Here is a 19346-nt window from a genome sequence, read left to right on the forward strand (position 1 = left end):
TGTCCCTTCATTTGGGGCATGTTTCTTTGTCTCCCATTTTGGTTGTCTCTCTGTATTTGTCTTTGTCGATTAGGTATGTATCTTGGTAGGATGGCCTTAGGTATTAGGTATCTTATGGGACTCAGTGGTGCAGTCTCCTTGATCACTTGAGTTGGGTGTTCCAGGAATGTCCCCTTGTGTGGGTTATATGAGCCCACCTATTGTAGTTAAATCTTGATTGCTCTTGGCCCCGCTGTGCATAGAGCCAACCCTCATGCAGGCTGACTGAGGGTCAACCCTGACCACAGTGTATGAGCTGCGGTGCGGGAGCTTACCACACAAGGCAGAATTTGCCTCAGCAGGCACTGAGATCTCCTTCGGACTTCTCTCTTGAGGAGCTAATTGTATTCTGCTCTCATGTTGTCTGAAGCTCACCATTGGGTGGGTTGGTTCTGGGGCCTCTTGGGAGGGACTCTGGTGCAGGGTAATGTCCGTCACTGCCTGTGACTGGCTTTGGGCAACCTGTTTGGTGCTACAAAGCCATCCATAGTTTGTGGCTCCCTCTGCTTGGCCTGGGTGTACTTGGGAAGGGCCAAGCTGAGCACCAAGGCCAGCTTCCACCAGCACCTAGCCCAGGGGCAGGTCAGCAAAAGGCCCAAGCCACTCCCATTTTGCCTCCACCTGCCTCCGCCTGCTGGCTTCCTCTGAGCCTGTCACTGAAAGAGCCTCTGGTGGTATGCAAGTTGCATGAGGTAGGTTCTCAGGAGTCAGAAGGTAGGACAGTGGTGTCCACCGGACTGTTACTGATTCAAACTCGGTGTCAGTGCTGGGTCTCGGTCCACTCAGCAGAAGTCCCAGGGTATACCAAGGCTAGCTGCCACCCACCTGGTGCCTCAGACCTTTGTTGTGGGGCAGGGTCTCAGGGAATCATCATGGTGATTTTATCAGGCCCAGACAGACCAAGATGTGGCTGTTGAAGGAAGGGCTCTGCACCAATCGGGCATGTGGAGGAAAAAAAAGTTCCCTGACCTATAGGGACACAATTCAGTCTGTCCTGGATTCTGCGGCTTCCAGGGATGGTGGGGCTAGTGGATTTCTCAGGAGGGGGTTGTGCCGGTTAGACTGGTGTGACGGTGGAGGGCAATCCCCCCCCAGCCCCCTTCAGCCCCCCCCCCGCAACACAACCTAGTCTCTGACACACTCAGAACCTCTACACCCTCGGGGCCTAGGCAGCTGACTCCTCCACAGGGTGTGTGCTCCTCAGGGCACAGGACGTGGAGTCGTTAGGGTGGGGCTATTGCATTCCTCCAGGCTGATACCTTGTGGAGGGGAGTTCTTCACTCAAGAATGGTGGCGTCTGGGGTTTGGAAGAGGGAATCAGCACAGGGACCCTGGCCGCTGTCCCTTCAGCTCTCTCTCCATGGCCGCAGAACCCAGTTTCTCTTCGCAAGACTCTATTCTGCTCCAAGCTGCTCCCTCCTCCAGAGCCCAGGGTGAGTCCCTGTGATTTTGTGTGTTGACCCTCTAAGAGGGTGTTTGGGTTTCTAGCAAACTTCTGTATCTCCCCATTGGGGATACAGAATCCCCACTGATTTTCACAGCCAGGTGTTATGGGGGCGCCTCTTCCAGCTCTGGGTCTCTGGTCTCAACTCCATGCTCTTCAGGGGGAATCTTTACAGCTGAGCTAGCCCTCTGGATTCTCAACCATGGCACATGGGTGCTAGCCAGCTCTTTTTGTGTCCGCCCTTCCTATCAGTTTCAATGTGGCTTCTTCTTTAAATACTTGATTATAAGACTTCTGTTCAGCTAGTCTTCAGTTGGTTCTTCAAGTTGATTGTTTTATATTTCGATATTAATTCCAGTTTGGTCCTGGGAGGAGGTGAGTGTAACTTTCACCTACTCCACTGCTATCTTGGATCTCTTGTTTTTCGTAACTTGGATTTTTGTGTGTGTTGGGTATTGTGAAACTCCTGGCTGCACAGCATTGCCTTATATAAAGGTACAGGGTCAGAGCAAATAGCTGTAATATAACAGAGATCTAATCATTTAATTACCTGCTGAGTGAAAGTCAAACGAGTATGAGCTAGAGTCCCTGTCCAGAGGCACTTACTAGTACAAACTATATGTAAATATAACATCTAACATCAGCTTGTCACTTAACACCACCTCAGTTTACTCACCTTTATAATGGACATAAAAATTCCAGCTTTGCCCTAGCTGGTGTGGCTCAGTTGGTTGGGTGTCATCCGTGCACCAGGAAATTTCCAGTTTGATTCCCGGTCAGGGCACATGTTTGAATTTCGGGCTTGATCCCCAGAAGGAAATGTGCAGGAGGCACCTGATTGATGTTGTGCTCTCACACCAATGTTCCTCTCTCCCTCTCCCTCTCCCTTCCTCTCTCACTAAAAATCAATAAACTATCCTTTAAATAAAAAAACACTAGCCTTTATTACGTAAACTTAAGAGGAGCACATGAAATAATTCATACAAAGTGCTTCCCATAGTGCATAGTTGGCACAGAATGAACAATATTGTTAGATTTTGTTACCACCATTATTGCTAATAGTAGCAAGAACCGTAACAGTATTTGCAAGCAAATTTGTTGTAAACGGTGTAAGGTTTAAAGTGCTAGTAGTTCCCTGATTGTAAATATTTTTTGTAACATTTAGGATGTTTTTGAGGGCATGTTACTGAAGGGCATATCTCTTAGCATCAGTGTATCCCAGTCTGAAGCTATGCATTGCACTGCATTTACATAAACTCCTCTTGGTGTCTAAAGAACAAATCAACTGAGAAAAGGCCATTTTGAGAACTAGTTGTTTTACTTCCTTAAACCAGCGATCGCCAACCTTTCAGACCTCACGGACCACTGGTTGGCGACCGCTGTTCTAATACACTGTTGGTATATGGGCTGTAAGTCTTCAGAAAGAAGTTAATCTTCTTATTGAATAAATTTCTTTGCCTGATCCTGGGGTTTAAACCCCAAGGGAGATCACAGAGCATAGGAACAGTTGCATCTGGTTGTGACTGCAGATTGAAAGAGCAGTGATGTGCTTTTACAGTCATGGCATGTTTAGTTTCTCAAAACAGTATTTTAAATCACTTGGATTTAAGATCACTACAATGCTTGTATGTAGTGTGTGGAGTCTTTGGCAAACCAGAGAGCGTACTTGTCTCAGTGAAATAAAACTGCCTGCGTCATTCTACATATGACTATTCTCCGCATTGTTAATTAGTGCAATACATTAGATCCCGTTTTATGACCACTTTAAGATTTTTCCGTATTTCTAAGTTGTATGCCTCCAAGTGTGCCAGGCTGTGGATTTTGCAGCTGAGAAGAGGAGAGGGTTGAAGAGAATGGGGGAAAAGTGGACTGGCAGGATTACAGAATGTGATTTCACCTGATTTTTTTTAATCTGAGAGCTACTCCAGTTAGCGATTCCAGAAGCGGAACTCGAGCACCTGCCCTGGGTGCACTTTTGTGGTCCTCTCATTGTGGGATTGTGTAGCCTCGAAGCTGCGGGCAGCAGGCTCACATTCAAAAACTGAGGGCAGGCTAGAGTTTCGGTTCATAATTTGAGAGTCAGAGTCATGAGGGCAGCCACAATGATTTTTGGGAAGTCAGGAGCAGGTACCAACCATGGCGGGGGGCGGGGGGCGGGGGGAGGCGGGAGAGTGTGGGAAATGCCATGGGGATAGCTGACAGGCGTGGGAAGAATTCCTGGGGCAACTTTTCCCAAATGTTTCAAGTCACAGTAGCTCCATGGGATGTTTCCTTGTACATAATACGTGACGGAAAAGTTTCCTGGACACACCGGGTTCCAAGTTAAACAGGTTTTTCTACTGTCGGACTTTTCACAGCCTCCAATATGCCCACTGGCATCATGAATATACACGATAAAGCTGTACACTTGTCAGGTCACCTATATTTCATATAGAACCATGGCGGGTTGGGGTGGGGGTGGGAAAATGTATGGTGCAGATGAAGGGTCCTGTGGCCGGAGCAGTGTCTCACATGACACTCTCGGGAAGAGCTGCCCTGGGGCGTGTGGTGTGGGCTCTTTAAGGAGCTGCTCTGTATCCCGTGCAGTCCTGAAGGAACCGACAGACACCCCAGAAATGATCTTTAGGCTCCTAGTAAGTGCGCTTTTCCTCCCTCCAGCCTAATCACTTACCTGGCGTTTGCTCCTGCTAGTAATGAAATTAAGGATATCAGCCCCCATAGGAAGAAGGACAAGTGATTTAGCCCGTAATTACTGAGACCGGAAACAAACAAAAACGTGGGTCAGAGCCTCTGTACAATTGGCCATCGGCCCTGCATCGAATAGCCTTTCGCCCCCCCCTCCTTTAAAAGGCAGTGAAATGGTATTTTAAAGAACGTATCAGCCCTAACCGGTTTGGCTCAGTGGATAGAGCGTAGGCCTGCAGACTCAAGGATCCCAGGTTCGATTCCGGTCAAGGGCACGTACCTTGGTTGCGGGCACATTCCCAGTAGGGGGCGTGCAAGAGGCAGCTGATCGATGTTTCTCTCTCATCGATGTTTCTAACTCTCTGTCCCTCTCCCCTTCTCTCTGTAAAAAAATCAATAAAATATATTTTAAAAAAATAAAGAACATATCAAAGGGGATCTGTCTGAAAACTTTAACAATGAGGTTGAAAAATGAGGCAGATGGAGTGTATAGAGATGGCTGAACCCACTGAAGGTCAGGGCAGACGGGTTATTCTAGACCAGGGGTCCTCAAACTATGGCCCGCAGGCCACATGCAAATACAAATATTATATTTGTTCCCGTTTTGTTTTTTTTACTTCAAAATAAGATATGTGCAGTGTGCATAGGAATTTGTTCATAGTTTGTTTTTTTTTAAACTATAGTCTGGCCCTCCAACGGTCTGAGGGACAGTGAACTGGCCCCCTGCTTAAAAAGTTTGAGGATCCCTGTTCTAGACCAGTGGTTCTCAGACTCTGGCCCTTTAAATACAGTTCCTCATGTTGTGACCCAACCATAAAATTATTTTCGTTACTACTTCATAACTGTAATGTTGCTACTGTTATGAATCATAATGTAAATATCTGATATACAGGATGGTCTTAGGCGACCCCTGTGAAAAGGTCATTCGACCGCCAAAGGGGTCGCGACCCACAGGTTGAGAACCGCTGTGACAGCCTCCTAGGCAGGAAGTCTCCTAGGCAGGAACTGCGTTCTTCTTACTTAAAGTGAAAGGCACTGTTTCCGTGTCACCTTAGGCAGGAACCTCAGTGCAGAGCATCCTTTACTCCTCTCCGATCCTCCTCCTTCAGCCACTCCCCTAATGGTTTTCTCCTCAGTATGTCCACAGCCGTTCCTCCTCTTCACCCTCAACCATTGCCGTCGTTCAGGACTGGTGCTGCTGCTTCCTGACCACAGCTAGCAAGGGGCTGGAGTGGGGAGTGGGGTAGGGTTAGGGGGGCTGCGGGGGAGAGGAAGGGAGGCAGGTGTTCTACACATCTATGGAATTGTTGTACATCTCTTTCCCCATGTAAACCATGGATTACATGACAGTGAGGACTCTGTCTTATTTGTTCTCCTGTCCCCAGTAATAAACAGAGTGCTTGGCCCTTCTAATTAGGGAGTTGTCAGTCAATACATTTAAGTAGGAACAAAAAGAAAACACAAAAGAGTGGAATAAATCAGACAGGTTTTATCACCCTGCAGCTGAGCATTAGATATTCTCAGTGCTTAAATAGTTTGTGCTTTGGCAGCATAAGATGAAAGCTATTAAGATTAAGCACCAAGTTTAAGGGTCATAAGCATATTTAAATGTGCTCATCAAAACCGGCCATGGTGATTAGTATCAAATGAAGAAATGTTGAATGGAGGAAAAGTGAAAAAAGTCTATGGATCCAGGACACACAGTTGCAATCATGGTAAAAAGTGAAGAATGTGATTAAATCATCTGGAGTTAAAATTATCTTCAGTAAATTCTCCAAATGTCAGACATCATTTTATCATTACTGATACTGTTACTATCTTTAGTGAATAAGAGATTCATAGTTGATGTACCAGGCCATACGCTTGTAAATAATTAATTATTATATTCATTTGCAAAAGAGTCATTATTTGGTCAAAACTTATCCGAAACAATCTATTGGGAATCCCTGAAAGCGGTGGGATTGAGCACTAGAGCAAATGGCAGCTACAAAGCTGAGAAAGTAAGTCAGCAAGAGCAAGTGCTGGGTGGCAGTAAATAAAAATTTAGGCAGTGGTGAGGGCAAATTTAAACTGACAGGAGGCAAAGAGGTAAGGGGTATAGGAGGCTGGAGGGAAAAGAGACTGAGGATCTGGTCCCCTGATCCCCTGTGCTGGCTTTGTATAGATTGGAGTGCCATACAAATGATAATAATGGCATGTAGTCATATAGCACTTACCAGGTGCCTGCTGCTACTCTAGTACTTTCACTAGCATCAATGAAATCGTAATTCTCACAACAACCTTATTGGGGGAGGGTACAATTATGAATCCTATGAATTCTTATTTATAGATGAGGAAATTGAAGTATAGAGAAAGTCAGTCAGTGACCCAGCTAGTAAATGTAGAAGCCAGGATTTAGTTATATGATAGTTCTATGACTGAGGTGCCCTGAAGAATGTTTACATTGCAGTAGGGGTATATTTAGTGCTTGATGATATAATGCTTAATAATGTACAGTAACTCATGCAGTTAGCACGGAAACAGCCAGCTCTGGAAATCAAGGAAAGCTGCCTGGGTGCACATGTGCCTAGCATCTGAGCAGCCCTTTTGATAGGTGATTCTATCAGGGAAATTGAACATCAGTTATCAGGTCCACCCGCAAAGTAATATACCTAGAGATCTTTGTGCTGTAGTCATTAATATCAGAGCTTAAAATTGTGATGAATCTTAGGTTCTGGCAAAAAGAGTGACGGCTGCAAAACTTAGCAGTTGATTGCATGAATGGGCAGCTTCTCAGACACATTTCTCACCACCAGCACGGGAGTAACATCGGGTGTGTGGATAAGCCCAGAAATGGGTGTTATAAATTAGGAACCATGTGTCAAAGAAAGCACAGCAGGCTGTGAATCTCCTCCAACTCAAGATGTTGTCAACTAGAACCATCTTTTGCAAGGAAGCAAAAAGAAACATATAATTGATTGTGGTTTTTCTCTGCTTCCACCTTCCGCTCTAGTCATGGCTGCAGATACAGACTAAGTTTGGTGCTTTAAATAGCAAGAACTTTCTGTAATTTTGACCAATATATTTACTTGAACGTAGATAAAAGGGGAACCTGCCTTGGTGCGTGGTTGCAGGTGAGCGAGCTGCCTCCAGCTCCCTTCCCAACACAGGGATTCTGCAAGGAGCTGGGTCTCTGAAGTAACACCAATCCCCGGCCCAGCAGAACACCCTGACCAGACCCGTCCCGGCACCAATCCAGCATCATCGACATCACGGAATGTGCACTCTGCATGCTTCCTGTGCAGGAATTCATGGTAACTGACAAATGGTCACTCTGCAAGTGAGGAGCAGGGACTTGGACTCCTAAGCCCACATTCAAATTGTAATACTTGTAGTTTCCTACATAACAGGCTCTGTGGCCATGGACCTCATCTGTGAGCACCAACTCAAAACTAGAATTTTGACAGGCTTAATGAGAGGTGTTTCAGTGCAGTTCATCTAACAGAATTCTAACTTGTAAGGGACCACAAACAACAGCATTCTTTAGAAATTTTGTTATTCTTTTCATCCCTTCAGGGTAGCAAAAAAAAAAAAAAAAATCAGTAATTAATTAGGGAGCATGTTTTCTATTTCAGGAAAACCAAATATTTCTAGTTTTAAAACAAAATTTATTTTTGTGTTTTTTGAAGCTGCACATTTCTTTTATCTTAGGTTTCACATACATGCATCTGCTTTAGAATGATACAATCGTAACAGTTGCCTTTTTATACATTTTATTGTGTCATCCAGCTGTGGGATCTTCAAAAATATCTACTATGTATAGTTACTTTACCTTCAAGGCTTGAGTTCATATTGCTTTTGACAGTGTAACAGGTCCTCCAGTTTTAGGTAGCATCAGATGATGAGTCTGAAACATTGGCAGCCTTTAGAGCATTTTAGCTCACGAGACGAGTACATGTAAGTAACATTACAGATTATAATAAATGAAAACATTTCAGTCAGTTGCTGGGACTTTTGGCTGCTGCCGAGTTTATCAAGACAAACATGGATTTCACAATTCCCAATGTTTAGAAAACTGGATTGCAAGGGAAGATTACTTGGATACAAGTTTTTTCCTAGATATTTATAATTTGTGTAGAAATAACCTTGAATGTTTTGAAATGTAGATAAGAATGGAAATGTTTAAAATTTTGTATAGAATGGGCTCTAAGACAGGTATATATTTCCTTACTGTTGGAATTTAGAAGACATCTCTTATGAGATAGCCTCTAAAAATGTAGGCAAGTGAAGAGGTACTTGACTAAGGTCTAGAATTCATTTGTTCAACAAGTATTTATTGAGCATCTACTATGTGATAGGTGATGCTTCTTGAGTATATCAGAAACAAAGATCATTGCCTTTCCAGAGCTTACATTACAACCACAGGAGACAGACAATAAACAACAAACAAAATAATGTAGTTTGTTAGAAAGTGCTTTGGAAAAAATAAACCATAAAACATGACAAGAGTAGTACTAAACTAGAGTTGTCAGACTCCTCATATGGACAACAGCTAGACCAAAGGCCCTCAAGTGTGGTTGGCCTGAGGAATAGCAAGGAAACCAATATGACTGAGTTGAGTGAGCAAGGGGGGCAATACTAGCACTGAGGTCAGTGGTAAGGGGACTAGGACCAGATGACATAGAGCCTGTCAGTTACTGTCAAGAGCTGAGTTTTTACTCTGAGTAACAGAGTGCCATTGGAGAATTTTAAGCACGGTGATATGATCTGACTTGGGTTATATAAAAGGGAACGCTCTAGTCCTGGTTGAAAATATGGACTGTACTGGGGTAAGCGTAGGAGCAGGGAGAACAGGTGGAGGGTTCTGATGAAATACAGTTAAAAGATTGTGATAATTTAGGCCAGAAGAGTAGCAGTGGAGGTGGTGCTGGTAGATTGTAGAGTCAGCAGAATTACTTGATGAAAAGATGTGGAGTGTGAGAGAAAAAGAGAGAGAGGACTTGAGGGTTCTCCCAGTCTTGTTGCCCTAAGCCGAGATGAAATCACCATTAACTGAGATGGAGAAGACCTGAAGCTCGTTGGTTTGGGGTCAGAGTTGGGAGATGAGAGAGCCATATTTGGGTATGTTGAGTGTAAGCTCGTAAACATACTAGTAAAGATGCTAAGTAGGCAATTGAATGTAGTAATATTTCTTAACTTTTCATTTAGCAAGAGATATGCTTCCATTTTAAGTGTACATTTCATTAGCATTAAAATGCATTCACATTGTGGTGCTACTATGACCACATCCCATTTTGCAAAGTTGAAACTTTTTTCATCTTACAAAAGTGAAGCTACCCATTAAACAATAACTTTCCATTCTTGCATTCTCCCCTTCCCCCCATCCCTGGCAACCACCATTCTGCTTTCTGTCTGATTTTGACTGTGTACTTCATATAAGTAGAATCATAGAGTATTTTTTAACTGTCTTGTTTCACTTAGCATAATAGCCTAGAGCAGTGGTTCTCAACCTTCCTAATGCCGCGACCCTTTAATACAGTTCCTCATGTTGTGGTGACCCCCAATTTCATTGTTACAAATTGAACATAATTAAAGCATAGTGATTAATCACAAAAACAATATGTAATTATATATGTGTTTTCCGATGATCTTAGGTGACCCCTGTGAAAGGGTCATTCAACCCCCAAAGGGGTCGCTACCCACAGGTTGAGAACCGCTGCTCTAGAGGTCAACCATGTAGCAGGCATCAGACTTTTCTTCCTTCTTAAGGCTGAATAAAATCCCATTGTTTGTATGTGCCCATGTTGAGGGACAGTCTACAAAATGCTGACCTTCAAAAGTGCCAAGGTCATGCAAGACCAGCAAAGACTGAGTAATTCACAGATTGAATTTCATCAAGGGACAATGAAAACAAAATGCAACTTGGTATCTTGGATTGGATCCTATAATAGAAAAAGGATGTGTGTGGAAAAGTTGATGAAATTGGAATGAAATCTGTGGTTTAATATTGTACCAACATTAAATTCTTGGTATGTATGTATGTATATATATAATTTTGTAAGGTGCTTAGGAACCTGGGTACAACTCTTCTGTAAATCTAAAATTATTTCAAAATAAAGTTGTTTTATTTTTTAAGATATTTCTTTTATTTCTGTTCTCCTAAAAAGATTGCCTCCCCTAGAAAACCACTTTTGTTCTCTTAAATCCCAGCAATCCTCTTGTCCTGAGGGTTGGAGTCCACTGAAATCTTCTGAGCTAGAGACTTGGTGCAGTTGGGAGAGATGTTATGAGTGGATAAGGCAGTACAGACTTGGCCATAGCAAGACCATAAAGATGTGATCTGAAGTCTTAGATAACATGGCAAGAGATTAGGCCTGAAGAATCCGAGAACTGAGTGGACTTTGCTTTGAATGGATGGCCAAAAAGTAAGTCCAACCTTAAAATGTGAAAGCTATTAAAGAATGGTGTGGCAAGACATAACAGCCCAATACAAAAGTTTTGCAAATAGGAGACAAAGTTACCCTAAACCCATCAGAAGCATATCTGCCACTCACCGGTGTCCTGCAAAAGAAGACAGATAAATAAAAGTTAAGCCATAGGGGCACACTCTTGTGTTGGAACAGGGAGCCTTCTACCAGCGGTTCTCAACCTGTGGGTCGTGACCCCTTTGGGGGTCGAACGACCCTTTCACAGGGGTTGCCTAAGACCATTGGAAAACACATATATAATTACATATTGTTTTTGTGATGAATCACTATGCTTTAATTATGTTCAATTTGTAACAATGAAAATACATCCTGCATATCAGATATTTACATTATGATTCATAACAGTAGCAAAATTACAGTTATGAAGTAGCAACGAAAATAATTTTATGGTTGGGGGTCACCACAACATGAGGAACTGTATTAAAGGGTCGAGGCTTTAGGAAGGTTGAGAACCACTGCCTTATACAGTCAAAGATGAGGCTGGATTAATTGATAATCCGAGGAGCCCCTACAATTGCCATGGGTCTAGACATTTCTTATAGGAGGTAAGACCCAGAAAGCTTACGTGAGTAACCTGAAGACAGAGCAATTCGAAATGCTTAGGGCCAGTGGCTAAAAAAGATGACCAATCATTAAGAGAAAACAGTATTTAATTAGGGCAACCCCACCCCCACCCTATCTAATAAAAGAGAAACATGGTAATTGGCGTACGACCGCTACCCTTCCCATTGGCTAATCAGGGTGATATGCAAATTAACTGCCAGCCAAGATGGCAGCCGGCAGCCAGGCAGCTTAAACTGAACACGAGGCTTGCTTGCTTCAGTGACGGAGGACTGCAATGTTCCCCGCCTGCCTTGCCGGCCTCTGAGCCTGCAGTTTAAGAAACATTTTAACAGCCCTAACCAGTTTGGCTCGGTGGATAGAGCGTTAGCCTGCGGATTGAGGGGTCCCGGGTTCGATTCTGGTCAAGGGCATGTACCTTGGTTGCGGGCACATCCCCAGTGGGAGTTGTGCAGGAGGCAGCTATCGATGTTTCTCTCTCAATCGATGTTTCAAACTCTCTATCCCTCTCCCTTCCTCTCTGTAAAAAATCAATAAAATATATTTAAAAAAAAAAAAAAAGAAACATTGTAACATATAGAAGCTAAACAAAACCCCAGAAACCAGCTTTCAGCCGGCTGGGATCTCAGAGCTGGAGTTGATACAGAGTTTCGATTATGGAACCGAAACAAACCAGATACCTGCTTTCAGGAGCAGAGGCTTAAGAGCTGGAGCCTCAGAGCTAAAGGTGGCCCAGAATAAAAAAGAAAAAAAGAAAAAAAGGAGCGGTTGGGAGCTTCAGTCACCCGCCAGCCTGAAAACAGCCCTCAGCCCCTCACCCAGACTGGCCAGGCACCCCAGTGGGGACCCCCACCCTGAAGGGTGTGTGACCAGCTGCAAACAGCCATCATCTCCTCACCCAGGCTGGCCAGGTACCCCAGTTGGGACCCCCACCCTGAAGGGGGTGTGGCCAGCTGCAAACAGCCATCATCCCCTCATCGAGGCTAGCCAGGCACCCCAGTGGGGACCCCCACCCTGATCCAGGACACACTTCAGGGCAAACCAGCCAGCCCCACCCATGCACCAGGCTTCTATTTTACTATTCTATAGTAAAAGGGTAATATGCCTCCCAGCACCGGGATCAGCGTGACAGGGGGCAGCGCCCAAACTCCCTGATCACTCTGCAGCTCTGTGTGTGACAGGGGGCGGGGCCACAACCTCCCTATCTGCCCTGCTCTGTTCCTGACAGGGTGCGGCGCCCCAACCCCTCCCCCACCCCACGGGCCCTGCTCTGTGTGTGATGGGGTAGAGCCATAACCTCCCCATCGGCCCTGCCCTGAGTGTGACAGTGGCGGTGCCCATACCCCCTGATCGGCCCTGCTCTGTGGGTGATAGAGGGTGGCGCCCCAACCCCTCTCCCCTCCAAGGGCCCTGCTCTATGTGTGATGGGGTAGAGCCATAACCTCCCCATTGGCCCTGCCCTGAGTGTGACAGTGGCGGCGCCCCAACCCCCTGATCGGCCCTGCTCTGTGGGTGACAGGGGGCGGTGCCCCAACTCCCCTATCGGCCCTACTCTGTGAGTGACAGGTGGGAGCTCCTCAACCCCCTAATGGGCCCTGCTCTGTGCGTGACAGGGGGGAGCTCCCCAACCCCCTGATGGGCCCTGCTCTGTGCGTGACGGGGGAGCTCCCCAACCCTCTGATCGACCCTGTTCTGTGCGTGACAGGGGGCAGCGCCCCAACCCCCTGATTGGCCCTGCTCTGTGTGTGACAGGGTGGCACCGCAACCTCCCCATCAACCCTGCCTTGAGTGTGACAGGGGGCGGTGCCCCAACCCCACAATTGGCCCTACCCTGAGCGTGACTGAGGGTAGCATCGCAACCTCCCGATCCGCCCTGCTCTGTGCATGACAGGGGGCGGCGCCACAACACCCCAATCAGCCCTGCTCTGAGCCCGACCAGGGGCTGCACCTAGGGATTGGGCCTGCCCTCTGCCACCCGGGAGCAGGCCTAAGCCAGCAGGTCTTATCTCCCGAGGGGTCCCAGACTGCGAGAGGGCACAGGCCATGCTGAGGGACCCCCCCTCCACCCCAAGTGCACAAATTTTTGTGCACCGGGCCTCTAGTTCTATATAATAAAAGGGTAATATGCAAATAGACCAAAAGGCAGAACAACCGAACTACCAAAAAAAGCATAATATGCTAATGATATGCTAAGGCTGCTCAACCGCTCACTATGATGTGCACTGACCACCAGGGGGAAGATGCCCCGACTGGTAGGTTAGCTTGCTGCTGGGGTCCTGCCAATTGGGACTAAGCAAGACAGGCCAGATACGCCCTGGAGCCCTCCCACGTTCCCTCCCTGGCCCCGAGCATGCACTGGTGGGGTCCCTCAGCCTGGCCTGCACCCTCTCGCAATCCAGAACCCCTTGGGGGATGTTGGAAAGCCGGTCTCAGCCCAATCCCCCAGCCACTCCCCTTGGGAGGGCACCAGACGCAGGGCTCATGGCTGGTGAGCGCTGCTGTGGCTGTGTGAGCCTCTCCCAATAGGGACTGATTGGGTGTGAGCCCACGGTAGGCACAGGGGGCCGGGATAAGCAGAAGTGGCAGGTAGGAGCTGCAGGCAGCATTGGACTGCGGGTTTTGGCCCGATCCCTGCAGGCCACCCAGAGGGACCCCACCCGTTTACAAATTTGTGCACCGGGCCTCTGGTACTAATGTGATTAGTTGTAGCTGTGTCCAAGATAACAGTCTAATCACTCCTTCTGGTTCTTCTGGGTAGACTGGGACCAAAAGCCTCTTTAGTTCATATAAATTGTCTTGAATGGGTGGACCATCTGGTTACAATTTGGGTTTCATCTCTGTTATGCAACTGGCATCCGAAAGAGGACTGTCTCCACATGGGAGTAGGCTGAGTCAGTCATAAACAAGCAAAAAGAAGGTTAACTTTTTATTGCTAATATCCAAGATGTTAGAAGAGGAAGTACTGCATGAAGTGGTGTTGCATTTAGGTAAACTTCCTTTACCTTATGTGTTTTACCTAGGACAGTGGTCAGCTAACTTTCCTGTAAAAGGCCAGATAGTAAATATTTTTGGCTTCACAGTGATATATGGTTTCTGTTGCATATTTGTGATTGTGGCTGTTTTTTTTCTTTTAAAAACCCAACCATTTAAGCATGTGTTTTCTAGAGCCATCACGTTGAGGGCCATGTTGCTTCCAGGGGTTGGAAAAAACACACTAGGCAAAGAATTTGCATCAAATTCAGGATTGAAATACATTAATGTAGGCCAGTGGTCGGCAAACTCATTAGTCAACAGAGCCAAATATCAACAGTACAACGATTGAAATTTCTTTTGAGAGCCAAATTTTTTAAACTTAAACTATATAGGTAGGTACATTCAACTTTAAATTCACGGTTTTCGTCTTCCATTTTTCTTTGCTTCTTCTTTGTAGCCATCTCAAACAGGGCACCTAAAAAAAATGTTTCATTTTATAATAATAAAGCCACCAACACAAAAGAGTTACAATTCTTAAATTGATGACAAAAATACCTGTAGGATTTGCAGCTGGTTGGAAAAATACAGGTAACTTCATGCTTTGAGTAGGTACTTTTGTCACCCGTGCACAATTTGGGGACGCAACTAGCACTAACCACTGCACATGAGACTGCTGACTGACTGGCTCACTCAACTCGTGCATGAATCGTGCGCGCCTCGCCCGCCTGTGCTGCGTCTCCCGTCGCCCAACTGACCGACACCCCCCACTTCTTCTAACGTTACTTCTTCAAAATAGACTCGCCCAGGCCAAAAACTGACTTCTGCACATGGGCCACGAAGTTTCAATCACACTCTACGTGCGCACCCACGCATGGCATTTTGTAGGAGAGCCACACTCAAGGGGCCAAAGAGCCGAATGTGGCTCATGAGCCGCGGTTTGCCGACCACTGATGTAGGCAATTTAGCTCGAGAAGGGCAGTTGTATGATGGCTGTGATGAAGAGTAGGCTTGTCCCATTTTAGATGAAAATAGAGTAGTTGATGAGTTAGAAAACCAAATGAGTGAAGGTGGAATTTACTGTAGACTACCACAGTTGTGAATTCTTCCCTGAATGCTGGCTTCATACAGTTTTTATGCTGGAAACAGATAACAGTGTATTGTGTAAAAGACTTGACACAAGGGATTTATAGTGAGAAGAAAATAAAGGTAACATTCAATGTGAAATTTTTCAAATTCTGTATGAAGAAGCATTGGCATCCTACAAGGAAGAAATAATGCATCAACTGCCCAGCAATAAACCAGATCTAGAGGATAATATCAATCAGATATTGAAGTGGATTGAGGAATGGATCAAAGAACAAAGCTCTTCACTTACAGGACTGGACACTTGAAACTCTAATATTCCTCTGCCCACATCATATAAATTGTCCAGATATGAGTAAAACTTTTTATTAAAATTGTGCTGCGGAACTAATAGGTGGATAGTTTGGGTGGTTTTTGTTTTTATTTTCATAGGAAAGCAAAGCAACCTCAAGTATAATGAATACAATGTTATTAAAGATTGAGAATAAAAGCTGTCATTGTTGAATGCTTTGATTGCTAAAGAATAAATAAATCTGACCAAATGGGTAGATGGATAATCTTTTAAGTTTACTACAGAAGAAAATGAACATGATCTCTTAAAATTCAAGTCTAAAGATTTTTTTAAAAGTGTTTTCTTTTACCATATTTCCTTTTTTAAAACAATTTTATTGATTTTTTTTTTTTTTTTGAGAGGAAGAGAAAGAGAGAGAAGGAGAGAGATTTTTTTTGTTCACTTACTCATGCATTCTTTGGATGATTCCTGTAAGTACCTTGACTAGAGATCAAACCCACAACCTTGGCTGTGTTTCACTACACCCCAGCAGGTGGCCTGTAGGATTACCAACACATTCTTGAGATCACCATGGGAATGAAAGTCCTCATGCCCCTACTAGTAAAAGACTAACCAGTTGGATTATGGGCTGTAGATTTTAGGGATATATTTGGCCTACTTCACAGTTTTTTAAGAAGGTAGATAAGATCACACATTTAAAAATTTGATCTTTTATTTCTTTTCTTTACAATTTTAGTAATATGCTGTGAAATAATTTTTCCTACATCTTACATTTAAGAAAGGCCTTTGTCATATTTGGCTAAATAATGAAATGCTTAATCCAGCGGGCAGCTTACTTTAGCAGAAAGCTGTCTGATGAAACCTTACTACATTTGTTTTTGCACTGGGTCTCTTAGAACTTCTCAGATAATACTTGGTACTCTTAACATCTTCTAAAATCAGTATTACCAAGATAAATTTTAAAGGGAGCACAGACAAGAAAGCAATAGTATGGTTTTTTAAATTAATATTATTTAACAATCAATTGAAATAAGAGGGATTTGTTTTTTACTGAATAGAAAGTTGATTGGGGCCCTAGCTGGTTTGGCTCAGTGGATAGAGCGTCGGCCTGCGGACTCAAGGGTCCCAGGTTCGATTTCGGCCCAGGGCATGTGCCTTGGTTGCGGGCACATAGCCAGTAGGGAGTGTGCGGGAGGCAGCTGATCGGTGTTTCTCTCTCAGTGATGTTTCTAGCTCTCTATCCCCCTCCCTTCCTCTCTGTGGAAAATCAATAAAATATTTTTTTTTTTAAAAAAAGAAATATATTTTAAAAAAACGAAAGTTGATTGAGTTTTATTAGCTTTTTTGTTTTGACTAATAATGCTTTTTATTTCTAATAGTTCTCTTTTTATAGATATTTTGATTCTGTAAAAACGAAACTGTTTTTAACCAAATCACATTTTCTCTGCACACTTTTACTTAGTAATAGTGAATTCCCTGGTAGAAAATTTTTTTTCCTCCTAAGCAAGGTCCAATCTGTTGTTAATATCACCATGTCAATCAGAAGAAAAGGAAATTTAATATGTGTAAAGAGAAAACATTGGCATATGATTTCTTTTAAAGTCTCTGAAGTTCAACATTTAACTTCTATGTCAGAAATCATACAAAAAAATTATCCATTTTTTCCTCTATCTTTCATGTTGTATTTCAGTGTTTTAAAGAATATTCGGGGGTTTGAATAGGATGGTGTTATCCATATAATCTAATCATTCTTTGGGAGGGGCATGGCTATTAGCCTGTCTATGCTAATTTGGAGTTGAGTAAGCTGGTGAGTGAGTGTGTGTGTGTATGTGTTCATTTCTAATGGAGCCATTCTCCTCGCTCCCAGTCTTTAGTGAGCTGTCAGGTTGGTACTTAACTGCTTTGCTCTTTCGAGTTGCTCACAGACTGGAAAGGAACACTTTTAACAAGTTAGTGTGGGGCCCTCCAGACCTCTCCTTAGCCGGCTTTATCTGCATCCGATATGCCCTTTTTGTAGCCCTGCAAGGAAAGGAGTTGAAGGAGTGAGAGAATGCCTGTGTGTGCTTGAGTGTGTTCGAGTGTGTGCGTGTGCACGTGTGCACAGCAGTCTGTCAATGTGCATTATAAGGTTTCCCAAGCACATGGAATGAGAGCTTTCCCAGGGAGACTCTTTTGTCAGGGTCAGCACACATGGGAAAAGCATTTCTGTGCTTAGCCTCATAACTGAGATTGTTTTTTGTTTTATGGGGTCAGGAGGAATTTCAGTCATGAGACATGGTAGTGCTCTGCCTCTGCATTTACCTGCCCTTTCTTTTTGAACTCTCGCAGGTGGCAGTACCTGTCCAAAGATCACTATCATTCCACCCTTTTTGAAAAGCAGCACAACCGCACTGATTGATCAGAATGTATCTGATGAAGAGGCTCAGGGAATAAATGGAAAAACGCCAGCAAAACACTCAGCTGCAAGTCCAAAGCCACAAGGTACGTTGATCGGGGGTTCTTGGCATAGGTTGGGTACTTTGTTCATCAGTGAAGGCAACCCAGAAGAATGGTGACCACTAAGGAAGAGTTTTAAGCTACAAATGGGAGGAATTGAGTGCATTTATTGTTTTCAGGAGAAAAGTCAGTCGGAGAACCCTGTCGGACAGAGTTGGGTATTTCCTCTGCTCCTAAAGCACCTTATACATTTCTCTGTCATAGTTCTTTTCATGTTTCGGAAATAGTTTACGTGTCCCCTTTAAGGGACAGAGATCTGTTAATGCATTATGCCTGACTTAGCACAGGGCCTAACTACTGTTTGCGTAATACATGTGTGACAAAGGAATGTGTGTTTAGAAGTACTGTCAGCAGTTCTTATGACCTGCTAAATGTCAGAGGATCTGTGAAACAGATCATTCTAAAACAGTGCTTAACGTACTGAGTAAGAAGGTGCTTTTACAATATTAAGGAGTTTGGGCTTGAAAAACCTTCTTAATAAAGTCATCCGTAGAAAATAAAAATAAATGGTTCAAGGAAGGAGTAGCCAGCAAGTAGTAAAACAATTATAATGGTGAATTTGTTCAGTACCATTTCTTTTTACAATAAATCTCTAACTGGATGTTAACTTTGAGAAGCACCAAATTATAATTTTGAAGATAGTAACGCCCTTTGAAATGTAATGTAATGCTAAGCTCCATTATGGTTTAATGTGTAGTTTCTTCCTAACAGATTTTTATTTATACTGAATGCTCAACATTCAGCCAAGAAACAAACTGCGCATTTGTAGAATTACTATACTTTGGAAAAATCAATTTGTATTTGGTTTATTTTGTATTTACTTTGGTCTCTTTCCTGTTCTTGCAAAGAAAAAAAGTGTTATAGAGAATGCATTATAAAAGAGTTGGTGTTATTCTTGAAAGTTCTTCTGTTTTAAAGATTTCTGAAAGAGAATTTTAAAAAGGATTTAAAATTGAGTCTTCCACATTATGAGATATTTTTCTTTTGTTCTCACTACTAGGAGTATTGGTGGTGATGAGTTATGGCTATATAGCAAGGAGAAAAAATTGGTGATTCAAATGAATAGTCTATTCATGTGTTTATAACCTTTTCCTTTGTCCATACTCATCCCTGTAACATTGATGTGAATACGAATGTAGCAATTTTTGATCATGATTTAATTAAGCCATTTATTTGCAAAGTACAAAATTCCATCTTGCTTATTAAACCTGAGCTGACAAAGATCAAACAGGGTAAGACTATAAAAAAGAATATAATTTAATTTTATGTAATTGCCCAGATCAAACGCAAGAATTTCATTATTTAT

At 43.7% G+C, this 19346-nt stretch overlaps 1 protein-coding gene and 1 pseudogene across 6 annotated transcripts in view; both read left to right on the forward strand.

Annotated features, from left to right (window-relative positions):
• Positions 1–17990, forward strand: part of LOC132227437 (small ribosomal subunit protein eS24-like) — a 90355-nt pseudogene extending 72365 nt beyond the window's left edge.
• The window catches only part of FGD4 (FYVE, RhoGEF and PH domain containing 4), a 231223-nt gene that overhangs the window by 139393 nt on the left and 72484 nt on the right, over positions 1–19346 (forward strand). For all 6 annotated transcript variants that reach the window (XM_059682520.1, XM_059682521.1, XM_059682524.1 and 3 more), the window contains exon 2: positions 17873–18025. In XM_059682520.1, coding sequence (XP_059538503.1) covers positions 17873–18025 — 153 coding nt within the window. The remainder of the gene's footprint in view (positions 1–17872; positions 18026–19346) is intronic.

This window comes from Myotis daubentonii, chromosome 2 (genome assembly GCF_963259705.1).
Source record: "Myotis daubentonii chromosome 2, mMyoDau2.1, whole genome shotgun sequence".
NCBI classification, from domain to species: domain Eukaryota; kingdom Metazoa; phylum Chordata; class Mammalia; order Chiroptera; family Vespertilionidae; genus Myotis; species Myotis daubentonii.